We start from the raw sequence: 13,722 nt of genomic DNA on the forward strand, positions 1-13,722 counted from the left end.
AATGTATTCTATGAGGAAGAACCATTGACGAGATCGTTGAATGTATCGACTACGAGGTTCCGGTTTGATATATATATATATATATATACACTCCAACAAGGATGTGTTATTTGTTTTCAAAAGAAGATAGATATGATCATAAATACATAATTAAGACAAAAATATTTTAATTTAGATATGTATTTTTGAAAAATCCTCTCCAATGTGTATGTTTTGCCAAAAATAAAATAAAAATAATCTACTGTACTGACTGTAGTAAATAAAAAAATTGTCTCCAGCTAAAGATCCCACTCGGCTTTAGCGGTAGAATAAAGAAGCTGAGATGATGCTGAAATCCTAGGCATAGATTCTAACTCCTTTTTCTGGCACTCTTGAAGATCGGATTCGTCGCTGAAGATCTTGACTGTCTTTAAACACTTGGAGTTAGCGAGAATGTATGTCATTAGTTGTTTCTCATCTTCTTCTTTTCCTTGATATCTTTTCCACCTAACAATCTCTAGATGAGACGATAAGCATTGGGGAATAGTACTGGGCTGGTTCCACGAACATGTGGGAGAACCCTGATAATTGATACCATTAGTTTTTATTTAGTAAAATTCATTCATCAAACCTTAGATTGAAGGAAGGGATGATGAGGGCACTTACATGGGTGTCGATCGTAAGAATTTTCAGTTTAGGGGAGTTTTGAAGCATAAAAATAAGAGGTTCCAACCAATGTACTGGCTTGTTTGTAACAAAGATTAAATCTATGAGCCGAGAGAATTTAATGGCGTTACTACAACAGGCAACCTGCAACAACATAAAACAAACAAGCAAGACTATTCTTAAGTGTATGAGGTCTTCTTCAATTGAGGAACAAGGGAGGAACAAAGGAGAGATTATGATGTTACCATTGATTCGGATAAATACAAGCGGAGAAGTCTGGCAGACGAAAGACAGCTCAGAAACTTTCCATCAGGGTTAGGAACATGGCTGATGTAAACCTCATCAAGGCAAAGCATATTCTCCATCAAACTAGAATAGTATCCCCAATCGTCATATATCCTTAAATATGTTAGTGGAGGGCAATCTATCACCAACGACGACCCCCCAATCTGATCTTCCCATCTACCACCACCACCATAAGGTCTATAACTGCCCCATCTCAACCTACCATAAGTAAATTCTTTCAATGAAGGCACTTTGACGGTAAAGTTTGTCAAATTTTCATCCTCATCACGTCGTTGAACATCCAGTTCGCGGAGAACAGGGGAACTTGATAAAAGCCTAGCAAGAGAAACTTCGTCTTTGTACACCACCTTGACAAGTTTCAGATATAAAAGAGATGGCAGGCTAGCATCCGGGAAAGAAACATCGACGAGGATCTGGTTGGACAGAGTTAAAGAAACGAGCGTGCGGCATGTGTAAAGGCTCTTAGGGAAGCTTGTGGGCTCTCCTTCCCAGAGGAGAGCGAAATCTAAATATCTCACGTTGTGGTTAACTGCCTTGTCAACCCACTTTGTTACATCTACGTCAACAGGACATAGTGGACCCAGTTCGACGTCCAGGCATATTAGTGACGGTGTCTTGTGGAGTTGCATTGTCTTGTCAACAAACCAACCAAAGCTCTCGCTGTCTTGGTATTCGTCTTCGTCTTCGAAGGTGAGGTGAGGCAGCAACTGCCAGATGTAACGCCATCGTTTAGACAAGATGGCAGTGGCCACCGCATCTTTTGCCGGGACGAGGATTAAGATCCGCAATAGCAAATCGTCGGATAAATCACATATCTTTATAGTCTCCTCCATGTCTCTCTCATTCACCTAGCTAGCTAAAAGTAATACCACATCACTTAACAAGAAGAAGCAAAGAAGATTGAATTAAAAAAAAAAACAAAACAAAACAGAACTCTCTCTCTGTCTCTCTCTGTTTCTAAGAGATAGAGAATGCATCTCAAAGGCCTCAAAAGAGCTTATGACTCTCATAGTACATTTTCGTAAAAAATATATATTTTTTCAGCGGTTGTAACTCTAAAAAGTTTCGTCGGTTAAATGTAGAGTTGTGTCTCTTACAAACAGTTGTGTCTATACAAATGTTTACATCTTTATAAATTTATATATAAGTGACTTCTCATCATTGTATTCAAATTTTCTTTATTTTAAATTTTTGATAAAAAATTTATACAGTTGCATCTCTCTAAAAAGTTATGTCTGTTGAATATAGAGTTGTGTCTTTTACAAACAGTTGTGTCTATTCAAATGTTCACATTTTTAGAAATTTATATATAAATAACTTCTCATCATTGTATTCAAACCTTCTTTATATTTGTATTAGTTAAAAGAGAATTTGTTAGAAATGACGTCTTATCACTGGGAGAAATTTATTGCAGTTTGATATATTTTGGTAATCGTTTTAATATTTAATTATATTCAGTCTCTAGGTATATATCTTCATAAATTATTAATTTTAAGATATTAAAAATATATTTTAGCTGTTTAACTGAACCATTACAACATTGGTATATTTAATATTTAAGATCACATCACTTGGATAAACTCTTAATAAATTATTATTTATTAGTTTTAAATAACTAAAATATATTTAAATGAATTGTTGCAACCTTTTAATTACACCACGGCAAATTTTGTTTATTTGATGAACCATTAAAACTTTTGATTTATCTTATTAACCATTGCAATTTTTTTGGTAAATTAGATATTTATGGTTGTGTGTACAATACTAAAATATATTGAAATAATTTTGTGTTTTCGTTTAAGTAACCTTAAGATACTCTCTTTAACCATCTATTCATCGAGGGTTATCATTCTATTGGTATGAATCCAAACCAAAATTTTTGTTTTTCGCTGTTAAAAAATATGGTTCAAGTTGATTTTTTCAGAAAATGAGAGCATATTGGCTCGTATATTTTTTGTCACAAGTATATATTTGTCTACTCCATGCTTTTTGATTAGAAAACTAATTGTATTATAGAAAACAATATGGATTTCTATATTTCTTTTAAAAAAAAAATATGATTATGAAATATCAAGGTAAAAATAAAAATAAAATATCACAGTTTGTTCTATTATATTTTCTACTGCTGGGAATATTCAGTTTATTGGGAGATGGAAAACCAGTGATCAATAGAAAGATTGACGGTTGAGATGATTGTCCAATAAATTATCTTGATGACATAGACTTATCTACAACTTCATATAGGTTAAGGGAATTTGTATATTTAGTTCTAGTCATAATACACTCAAATTGAAATCTTAACAACAAAAGATACTGAATATGAAATATTTTAAAAGTTTGAAAAGGTTTTGGATTCTCACTGCCAAAAAAAAGAGGAGCGTGTGAGAGCAATGAACCCGACCGTTGTTGGCCGACCATCTTCCTTAGACGCACACATTGTGATGCTACATCATACACCTAAATATTATTGTTACAAGTTCTAACTATTATTGTTTTTTTTTGAATTACTAAGAGGTTCCGGACCTAGACCCGTACATACCCTCAGGCCAGAGACAAGAGCATTTTATATGGTCCCCTCCCAAGTGCCGTCCCTCGAACCGGTGACCTCTAAACTTTGCCAGAGAGTTTTTACCAATTCAGCTATCGACGCTTGGTTCTAACTATTATTGGTCCCCTCTATTTATTATATTATTTATTTATGTGTGACTTAGGATAATTAACCAGCATCTTATGCGGAGAAAAATAAGTAGTAAGTACATTCAATATTGGATTAACTATATATATATAATCTATTATAATTGCCAAAATGTTTATTGACTATAGGTTGTATTATATAAAAATATGTTTCATCTATAAAACGATAGTTGTTTGTATTATATATTCATTTACAATACTACTTTTATGGTTGTCAAAAAAAAAATACTACCTTTATGAAAATAGATATATTCTTTTTTTATATGAATATATAACTGAGTTTTGATTTAAATAAATAAAATATGTGATAATTTTCTGTTTAGTTATATTCAAATTTGAGAGGATTGGTAATTTTCTTACTGACTGACTGAATAGTAATATTTATATTCATTTTTTATGAAGTAAAAATTGATTTTGGAAATAGAAATCTGTTTGAGTTCTGCTAAAAAGGATTAAAATAATTAATTGAAATGAATTTAAACCAATCATTATGTCATTTTAAGAATGGTCCTCAATTAATATTTTTAATATTTTTAATTTATGATATGATTATTTCAGAAATTTATAGTGTCTTATACAATGTGTTTATAATTTTATCATTAAAAAGAAAACAAAATAAAAGAAATTTAAAAATATAATCATTTACATATCATATTTGACAACAAGAGAACAAGTTGTAATGGTTCATAAAATATACAAAAATATGACTGTAAGGTTAAGAAGAGAAGACACGACTGTAGATTGCATTTATTCATTTTTCAGAAATTAAAAAAATATTTTACGAAAAGTTACGATGAAAAGACACAGATAAAAAGTTACATTAAAAAGATGCGAACGAAAGATTACGAATAAAAGCGAACAAAATAACATGACTGCAATGTAATCTCATGGCAGTTAATCGTAAAAATTTATTTAACTTGATGTGTGTAGCATTGATAAATATTTATTTAATCATATGTGAAGGTAAGATTATTTTTTAAAGAATATTTTTCAAATGAAATATAAAGAATGTTTCAAACATTAGTATGTTTTTGAATTTTTTATTAAATAGTTTAGGAATCCCAATATTTTAATAAATAAATTTAATTAAATAATTTTTGTAATAAATATTTTACTAAAATGAGTTACCCCGCGATATCGCGGGAGCTCCATACCTAGTATATATAGAAACAGAGAAAAATTAAAAAAGAAAGCACTATCCAAATTCCAAAGGTTGGAGTTAGTTTAATAAAGCTCTCTTTTGCTGTGGCTGTATCTGTTAATTCTTCAAGAAGCTAGAAGAAAAGAACAAGATAGAGGATGCTGTTGAGCAATATATAATTTTTTTTTCACTAATTATAGTGAAAAAGTCATCATAATTTTTATAGGTTCAAGATAGTAGTATTAAAAATCATTTATGTTACATCCCCTGCTATTTTAATTTATTTTTATAATATTAACAATTGAGGTCTCTAAAGAAATCAACTTGCATTTTAATAATTTTCATTTAATGAAAAAAACTCTTTATACAATTTATTTTACTATATAGCGAAAAAAGTAGACAAATGGCTTATCATGATTTTATTGGATTAGATTTGACAAATTTTCTTTTATCATAAACTTCACTCCTAAGTTTTTATAAACCCCTTTTAAGTACAAATCTGAGACTAGAGTATCCAGTTGAGATAATCAAATCCCAAAGAAAAAGAAAAAAAAAAGAAAAAAAATCATATCTATAAACCCCAAAAGAATTGACCAATCATCTAAGAAACAATGATTAAGGTGTGAAAAAAAAATTAAACAAAATTCTGAAAAAAACTCCTGAGAATTATGAACAAGAAAAAAGAAAGAAAAAAAAAACTCTTAGACCAAGAAATCAGGACTTGAGAGGAGGTTGAGATGCTTGCTTCCGATTGTGTCTTGTAGTATTGTCATCTCTCCTTCTTTCTCTAATACTTTCTCCTCCAATTTCTCTACCATCCCTTTCAATGTCTCGTTCTCTGAGTTCAAAAGCATGTTCTTCTCACAGCATTGTCTCAACTGTCTCCATACCTGGTCTCTTTCACCTGACACTTTTGGTAATAGTGCGTTCATCCTCGCCAACTCTTTTGCGGCTTCCTGTAGATTGCTTTCGAGCCGGTTTATGCTTTCCTCCTTCTTCAACATCTGATGTCAAAACCATCAGTTACATATATAAATGGGACTAGTTTCTTTATAATCAAGAGCCACATAAACAGACATGGGATGGGGTTATTCTTGTTTTACAATACCTGATGCTTGAGGTCTTTCAATTCGTGGCTCGTAACTGATAGGTTGTCCGAACTGCTTTGAACCTCACATCTCAGAATCTCATTACCTCGTACTGCTGCTGCTAGTTCTGCTTGCAGCTGTTCAATTTCTTGTTCCTTGGAGTACAGTTTCTCCCGCAATAGACTTGTGATTAGGGTCTCAGATTTCATTTCAGCTCGCAGGGTGTCCTACATGAGATTGAGCTAAACGTTAGCCACATATTACCGTAAAGTAAAAAGCAGGACATAAATGAGGATTCATTAGATATATTAAGAAATGGACATCAGAAACTCACTTCAACTGATTGGTTTCTTTGTTCCTTGGGCCTACCGGTACTTGAGCAAGACGACTCTGAATTCGAAGCTACCACACTGGTCACCGTTTGCAAACTCCTCTTCAGGTTTTCAGTTCCACGCCTTATTCCATGGACTTTCATTTCAGACTCAATCATAAACTGCTCACTTAATCCGTCCTTCATTGAATTCGTATCCTGATAGGTTTCAGGAAACTGAGTTAATTTCCCTTTGATAAACTTCAGTAACTTGTAACACAGCTGGCTGCTCTCATTTAACATTGACACCCCTTGGTCTTGCAAGTAGCAGACACGCATCTTCAACTCATTCTCTAGCTTTAGAGTTGTAATGTCTATTTCTTGACCATTTCCTTTCAATCGATTCAGCAGACAGATATTCTCATGGCGAAGCGAGTCAGTTTCAAGCTTCATTGATTCTACTTCCCTTCTAAGTGAAAGCTCAATCCCTGTCAACCTTATTTGCTCGACCTGCAATTTTTTTACCAACTGGTCTAATTTCTCTGACGGTTGCTTCTTACCCTCCTCCGCAACACCATCTCGAAGTCCCTCGATTGTCTTCCCTTGTTCTTTGCAAGTTCTGAGAAACTTCGTAACTGATTTGTGCAACTCCCTGCATTCTTGATCCTTCTCTTCAAAGTTTCTTCTTAAGAAATCAAGATCTTCTGTAGCACCTGCATAACTCTCTTGTAACTGGGAGAGAGTTTGTTTAACATAAGAGTTCTCTTCATGCAATTCATCTGCTGTTGTGGTCAGCTCAGCAACTCTTCTCTCCAAATGTGTTATCATATCTTTGTTCTTTATCTCACTTTCATGGAAAGCCGATAGTTCTCTTTGGAGTGAGACATTGTGCTCGGCAAGCTCTCTGACACGCTCTCGGAGCTTCTTCTCTTCAAGTTGGAATTTTTCGAGCTTTGTCGTCCACTCACCTGACCTTCTATCAAGCTCTTTCTCCAATCCAGCCTGCAACTCGCTCTTCTCCTTTTCCAATCTCTGTATATGCAAGTCCCAATCTGACTTTACCCATCTGATTTCTTCCCTGGCAGAAGCCCTCTCAACCATTTGGGACCGCAAAAGTTTTACATTTTCAAATGCTAAGTTGAGCCTCTCATCTTCCAGTTTTCTAACCGCCCCAACCAAAGATGAAACATCGAAGTCACAGTCAGAAAGGCATCTCTGCTGCTCCAATTCTTCAGAAAACAACTTGGCTCTCTTCTCAGCTTCTTTGATTTTCATTTCAAGCTCGGAGTCCATATCGTCTTCCATACACTTATACACGTTCTTACCACGTACACAATTTTGCTGGAGCTCTCCGCAGTCCTGAGCATAATATCCGTTAACAGGTTCGTAATGTTCAGCCAGTGAAACATTGGCGGTGACATCTGAGCTTGAGTCAAAAGTTCTATGAAGGGATCCGCCATAGACATCTTGAATTGTGATGGGTTCATGGTTTGACCCTTTTGACTTGCCATTAGTCTGAGAGAGTCTTTCAATGACATTTCTTGCAAGCGAACGAGGTGATCCATGCCTCAGCCCATTTTCCACACAGTCAGCAGAAGAGACACGAAAACGGGTGCCTTTAGACTGGGACTTTCGTTTCTCATTGAAAGTGGCTGATGGTGATGTAGGGACTGTCCACTGAACACGTGGGGGAAGCCTCCTTCGGCTTATACTCCCAGAGACATCGCTGCGTGAAGAACAACTCTTTTGCTTACACTGTTCTAAGTGCTCTTCTCCATCAATATAACGGTCCAGAACTTTACTAGAGACAATACTAGAAGAAGATGAAGAACTCCCAGATGAATCATGTTGAAGCTTGTCTGCTTCACACTGCCTTTCCCTAACTTGTCTTTCTGGCGTAAAGCATCTGGAACACAGCAAATACATCACGTTGTTCGTCAGTGGTTTCATTAAACAAAAGTTGAGAATTGTCAATAAAAAAATCTCATAAGAAATGAAGAAGGCATACCGAGATGAATGATTCCGCCGCCTATCCTGACTATTCGTAGCACTGCTTAGTTCATTCGTGGAAGCGTCTTCAAACTGATCAAAAAGGAAACCTGCCGAAGACAAAGAAAGGCTTCGTCTAAGAGCTGGACCACCAGAAACTTGACCCTGTGACTTAGGACTATCAAACTCTTGTTCAGCGTGACTGTTAGCTTGGGTTTTCATCTTACTATCCGCTGCTTTTTCCTGCTTATCAGTTCCATTACCAGCCGAAGATCTAAAAAAGAAGAGCTTTTTCATTGTTTCTCCAACTGCAGCTGCAATCAAAACATACAAAACGCAAATCAATAAATCGAAAGATATATATAAACTACACTAATCTCCTACACTAAACTAGAAAAAGTTCACATTTTTTTGCAGCAAATACTCTCTCTTAAAGCAGGAGTGTTCCAAGTGAATCAAAATAAATGAAATCATCACTCTACTCAGAGATTCAGAAACTCAAGACTTAGATTCTAAAACAAAAGACCAAATTAACCCTAAGCATCTGTCTTCAAAGCCTACGATAAACCCTAGAGACGAATCAAACCAGATCGAATTGTTAACAACCAAGACACGAATCGAACCTGAATCCAAGTTGCGGAGAAACTGATGAAGAAAATGTTCGGCGAGATTACTCGAACAGTAACAAAATCTATAAAAAAAAAAAGGCTCTCTCTTTGAACGATCTAATCGATTTCGTCGCCAGAAAAACTCTTAACTCGTCGGAAAATTGAAAAAGGAAAAAAAAAAATGCCAAAGGCGAAATCTTTTTTTTTTTAGAAGAGACAATTTAGCTTTAAAGAAAACGAAAGAATCACAGAGAAGAAATAAAATTTCAAAAATTCAAAAAAGGATAAAATCTTTAGGATTTATGAACTTACCTTACCATAAATCAGCGATTTTGCAAATCGGAAATTGAAATTATCCGAACGGAGAAGAGAAACTGAAACGCTGATTTATTAACAGCGTTAGGTAACGTCGATATGAACGAAACAAGTGTTTTTTGTGTGTGTGTGAGAGAGAGAGAGAGAGAGAGTGTATCGTTCGTTGACGACGAAGAAAGAATCCAAAAGAACAAAACGGCTCCAAAATCTTTTTGGTGGTGTCAATACGTAAATAGAGCATCAGTGGAGGGTACTTTTGCTAAATCTTTTAAATATTTCTTTGCGCGGATAAAGCCATTGAGAGGAGCGTAGGCGTAGCTAATATACGTTATTTTGTCACTCACTCAACTACATATGCAGATATGCTTGACTTTATAATCATGTTCAATAGCAACACTCGAACAAAACTAGTAAAATACAATTTCAGACTATTATACTACAAAGAGGTTTGTTTAAGGTGTTTTTTGAAATATATTGCTGGTCCACAAGATTGTTCTAAGATAATTTAGTTAGATAAGTATCACAAAATACATAGATTTGAGCGATGACAAAAGTATCTAAAGATTTTTATAGCGATAAGATGTAATTATGGTATAATCTGAAGTGATAACGATAAAATATAATGATAGATTGTGGATGATGGTTATACCGTTTTTGTGGTTGATAATCTTTTAAACTGTAAATGTATGAATCACTATATTATAATTTATAGATTACCAACTAGGCAATGACGTACATAAGTAATTATTTAACATAAACGTAAAAAAATAAGAAGATCTCTCATTTTTACTTTTATGCTATAGTTTTTGTTTTTCTTTTTAGGTTTGAAAACAATACATAGTAATAAACAATACAATCTATTATTTTGACACATATTCGACATAAATATATTGAAATGATAGTCAAAAGAAGTAGTGAGTTATTTCAAGATAAAAATATGACATCATATATATAGATGACTTTTTACTTGTATGAATTGAGTGGCCAAATCGAAAAAATTAAGTCAAACATCGAAAAAAGTTAAGTCAAACTAAAATCAGTTATAAAATTTAGAGAACCAAAGAGAAGAATATTTTGAAGCCTTTTACACAAAATAAGGACTCTACCTTACACTATTGTTTTGTTTCATCTGGCTGTGCCAAACCAAACGGCAAAGCCACTGGTTTAAAAACAGTCTTCGACCTTTTTTCATACTGTATCACTCTCTCGGTTAGGGTTCAATCAGACCGGACGGTTATCTTTATTCGCTCATACTCCAAACGCAGCCGTTTTAAATGGAGAGTGCCGCAAAGCAACGACGCCGTTTCACCTGGAACTAATTTATTTCTTCTTGAGTTTTTTTTTTGTTTTTTTCTTATATATCATCAATTCATCATCAACAAGAAGATCACCCCCACATTTGCAGCAAAATCCAATATACTAATCTCTCTTATTGCAAAGTTTCTGCTAACTTATTTCTCTCTTTGCCATGGAGATCGATACCGTAACCAACGGAAACTCTGACGCCGTCATGACGGAAACCGCCCCCACGATCACTCCTTCACCGGTCGTGCCGTCGTCGAGGTTGAGTCAATTGACGGAATCCCTCAAGCTTGAGCACCAGCTCCTCCGTGTACCTTTCGAGCATTACAAAAAGACGATCCGTACCAATCACCGCTCTTTCGAGAAAGAGGTCTCCACCGTTGTTTCCGGCGTCGGAGATTTGGCTGATTCCGATTGGTCTAAAGACGTCACCGTTTCGCGTCTCTCTAGCCTTGTTTCTCGATTACAAGGCCTCAAACGAAAGGTTAAATTTTTCCTCTCTCTCTCTCTCTCTCTCTGTGATCGGTGTTGTGAATTAGGTTTCTGTTTTGGTTTTGGTTGATAAATAAATGGGGTAAACAAAATTTCTAATTTTGATCTTGTTGAGGTTGAAGATCAAAGTAAAGTAGTTGTCTTTCGCTATTATATCTCTGACGTTTAGTTACTACAGGACTTTACCACTATACATTGAATCTAGATGATTGTTTTACATTTGATTTGTATATATCAGATCAAGGGGATGCAATGTAGTGGAGTTTGTTTCATGGGAACTTCCCATCTGACCATTTGCAAATTTTGCATCGTCTTCCAAATTTGTATTCTTTGGGATGGTTTCTAACTGGGTGGTTATATAGCATAGCTTACATACTTTTTCGTGTTGTATTTCAGTTGGAAGAAGGGAGTAATGTGGAGAATTTGCAAGCTCAGAGATGTCGTGCTCGTATCGACCATTTGGATTCAGCAGATGTGGAAAATATCACTGAATGGAACAATACAAAATTGAAACGGATTCTTGTGGACTACATGCTGCGGATGTCATATTTCGAGACTGCTACAAAGCTTTCTGAGAGCAGCAACATTTTGGTTTCTCTCTCCCTCTTGACACTGATTATATTTCATTATTTGGAGATAATTTAACCGCTTGAAATTACTCGGAGCATGATCATTGATATGTCTCCTGCAATGGTTAACATATTATTTGCTGTTTTCGTTTGTATAAGCAGTGAAACGGATTTGTTGTTTTGTACTGCATCTCTATGAAATGCCAATAATAAACATCTCATCTTTTCAGGACCTTGTCGACATTGACATATTTCGAGAAGCTAAGAAGGTGATTGACGCCCTTAAAAATAGGGAGGTAGCTTCTGCATTGTCATGGTGTGCTGATAATAAAACGCGGTTGAAAAAGTCAAAGGTATTGTGGTGTGCATGCTCTACGTACTCTCATGGTTAAGATTTACTTTCATTTGTTTATGAACTTCACGCTGTTTTGTCTTTAAGTATCCAATTCTTTACGAGAACCATATCCTGAATAATTATATCTTGTTCTTTTTAATAACAGAGCAAATTTGAGTTCCAACTAAGGCTGCAAGAATTCATCGAGTTGGTACGAGTTGATAGAGCTGACAGCTACAAACAAGCAATCCATTATGCTCGAAAGCATCTAGCACCATGGGGAGCAACCCATATGAAGGAATTGCAGCATGTTTTGGCTACTTTGGCTTTTAAAAGTACTACGGAATGCTCAAAATATAAGGTGAATCCTTCTTATGATTATATAAATGTTTTACCCCGTGTTTCAAAAGCCAATCTGTGGCTCTTCAAGGATGAAAACTGACGCTTCAACTTGTATCTTTCCCGAATTGATTTTGTTTAAAAAACCAAAAACGTGGATATTGATTTCACTGTCTCTTTATATAACAGGTTGCTTCTGTAATCTTTTCCGTCTCTGTTTGTTGCTGAATAATATGTGTTTCTTCCAACTCTTGTTGAATCTTAATTGATCATTGCATGTATTGCTTAGGCTAAGCACTAACATATATGTTTTCGTCTTTTCTCAGGTTTTGTTTGAACTACGACAGTGGGATGTTTTGGTTAATCAGTTTAAACAAGAATTTTGCAAGTTATATGGCATGACAATGGAACCCTTATTGAACATCTACTTGCAAGCAGGATTGTCTGCGCTAAAAACTCCGTAATCGTCAAACTCTATCAAATTTTTTTATCTGATGGTTTTAATTGTCTATTTTCTGCATCTGAAAATAAAGGGGCAGAAAGTCATTTTCCGAAATGACACCCTTGTGTGATTCTTACTGGGGTTTGTGTTTATACCTTGACATTACTCAGATATGGTTTCGAAGAAGGTTGTACCAAAGAGGACCCGCTCTCACAAGAGAACTTCCGGAAGCTAGCTTTGCCTTTACCATTCTCCAAACAGCACCATTCAAAGCTTGTTTGCTATATATCTAAGGAGCTAATGGACACAGAGAACCCACCACAGGTGCTGCCCAACGGCTATGTCTACAGCACCAAGGTTTGATTCTGTTATTGTACAACTTCCTCTTTCCTGTTCTTTTTCTCTTTATAGAATCTTTTGTTTTGAGCTAGATCAGTGGCATCAGTCTAATCCTAAATAGTTCAAAACTTTAAAAGTTGGGTAACCTTTTTATAATTAATTGATGAATAATGAACTTGCAGGCTCTCAAGGAAATGGCAGAAAAAAATGGAGGTAGAATAACATGTCCAAGGACAGGGTTTGCGTGCGACTTCACGGAGTTGGTTAAGGCATATATATCCTGAACCCAGATGCTCATAATCCTCACTTTGGTCGCCTTTTCAGTGGATGACTGTGAGGTCAGTATTAAGACCAAAGAAACTGAAATTTCCAACTTTCTTCGTTGCTAGTCTTTGTGAATATGCACTTACACATAAAACTTCGCATCACTTTTGTAGAAACAGCTCTTTCCTTTGTATATCAAGCTATTTCTTCATTTCAGTCTTATGACAAATTTCTAGTCAACATGGTTTTAATGGAAGCAAGTTTGGCTGCATTGGTCTGATATTTATCCTTCTTTTTCTTCTGCTAATTATACTTCTTATCCACTAGTCGTTTCTGTATGAATAAACCTATTCTTGTTTGGTTCAGAGAAGGAAAAAAAATTTCAACGTAAAAGTTGAAAGTATGAGTTGAAAGTAAAATTTATTGTCAAACTACCATTTCACAAACCACAGTTAAGCGATTCTACCACCAGTATCCTCACTTAAGCACTTGAGGTGTCTAACCTAGTTCCGTTTGGTTTCACCTATGTGGAAACCATCGTGATC

General features: G+C 35.1%; 2 protein-coding genes and 1 pseudogene across 5 annotated transcripts; 1 reads left to right on the top strand and 2 right to left on the bottom strand.

The window, feature by feature from the left end:
* Window positions 1–278: 278 nt before the first annotated feature.
* LOC104791789 (putative F-box/FBD/LRR-repeat protein At1g22000 pseudogene) lies at window positions 279–1,876 on the bottom strand (annotated as a pseudogene). Its single transcript, XR_768958.2, has 3 exons — window positions 891–1,876; window positions 646–789; window positions 279–560 (listed from the first exon to the last, which is right to left on the bottom strand). The product of XR_768958.2 is annotated as a putative F-box/FBD/LRR-repeat protein At1g22000 pseudogene (transcript).
* Window positions 1,877–5,227: 3,351 nt separating this feature from the next.
* Window positions 5,228–9,386, bottom strand: LOC104791788 (uncharacterized). 3 transcript variants are annotated; one of them, XM_087453423.1, is made up of 6 exons: window positions 9,094–9,219; window positions 8,797–8,864; window positions 8,193–8,487; window positions 6,209–8,090; window positions 5,895–6,101; window positions 5,228–5,790 (listed from the first exon to the last, which is right to left on the bottom strand). In XM_087453423.1, the coding sequence occupies exons 1-6, from the start codon at window positions 9,099–9,101 to the stop codon at window positions 5,488–5,490; spliced, it is 2,763 nt and encodes a 920-aa protein (XP_087309549.1). In that variant the 5' UTR covers window positions 9,102–9,219; the 3' UTR covers window positions 5,228–5,487. The 3 variants fall into 3 exon arrangements, with proteins under 3 accessions (XP_087309549.1, XP_010516061.2, XP_087309550.1); XM_010517759.2 differs by lacking the exon at window positions 8,797–8,864 and having other exon boundaries at window positions 9,099–9,386; XM_087453424.1 differs by lacking the exon at window positions 8,797–8,864 and having other exon boundaries at window positions 9,094–9,299.
* Window positions 9,387–10,398: 1,012 nt separating this feature from the next.
* LOC104791791 (protein MAEA homolog) lies at window positions 10,399–13,448 on the top strand. Its single transcript, XM_087453463.1, has 7 exons — window positions 10,399–10,882; window positions 11,287–11,481; window positions 11,690–11,812; window positions 11,960–12,154; window positions 12,459–12,592; window positions 12,745–12,931; window positions 13,096–13,448. Exons 1-7 carry the CDS (start codon window positions 10,565–10,567, stop codon window positions 13,195–13,197), a joined length of 1,254 nt encoding a protein of 417 aa, XP_087309589.1. The 5' UTR covers window positions 10,399–10,564; the 3' UTR covers window positions 13,198–13,448.
* The last annotated feature ends 274 nt before the right edge of the window (window positions 13,449–13,722 follow it).

The sequence above is a fragment of the Camelina sativa genome, chromosome 6 (assembly GCF_030686135.1).
Source record: "Camelina sativa cultivar CO46 ecotype springtype chromosome 6, ASM3068613v1".
Taxonomy (NCBI): domain Eukaryota; kingdom Viridiplantae; phylum Streptophyta; class Magnoliopsida; order Brassicales; family Brassicaceae; genus Camelina; species Camelina sativa.

Excerpts from the sequence above, each read along its gene's own strand:
- LOC104791788 (XM_087453423.1), bottom strand. Across the intron at positions 8,488-8,796 it reads TCTCCGCAACTTGGATTCAG|CTGCAGTTGGAGAAACAATG; the intron begins GTTCGATTCGTG and ends TTTTGATTGCAG. Across the intron at positions 8,091-8,192 it reads CGGCGGAATCATTCATCTCG|ATGCTTTACGCCAGAAAGAC; the intron begins GTATGCCTTCTT and ends GCTGTGTTCCAG.
- LOC104791791 (XM_087453463.1), top strand. The coding sequence starts at position 10,565 with ATGGAGATCGATACCGTAACCAACGGAAACTCTGACGCCGTCATGACG. Across the intron at positions 10,883-11,286 it reads TACAAGGCCTCAAACGAAAG|TTGGAAGAAGGGAGTAATGT; the intron begins GTTAAATTTTTC and ends GTTGTATTTCAG. Across the intron at positions 11,813-11,959 it reads CGCGGTTGAAAAAGTCAAAG|AGCAAATTTGAGTTCCAACT; the intron begins GTATTGTGGTGT and ends TTTTAATAACAG.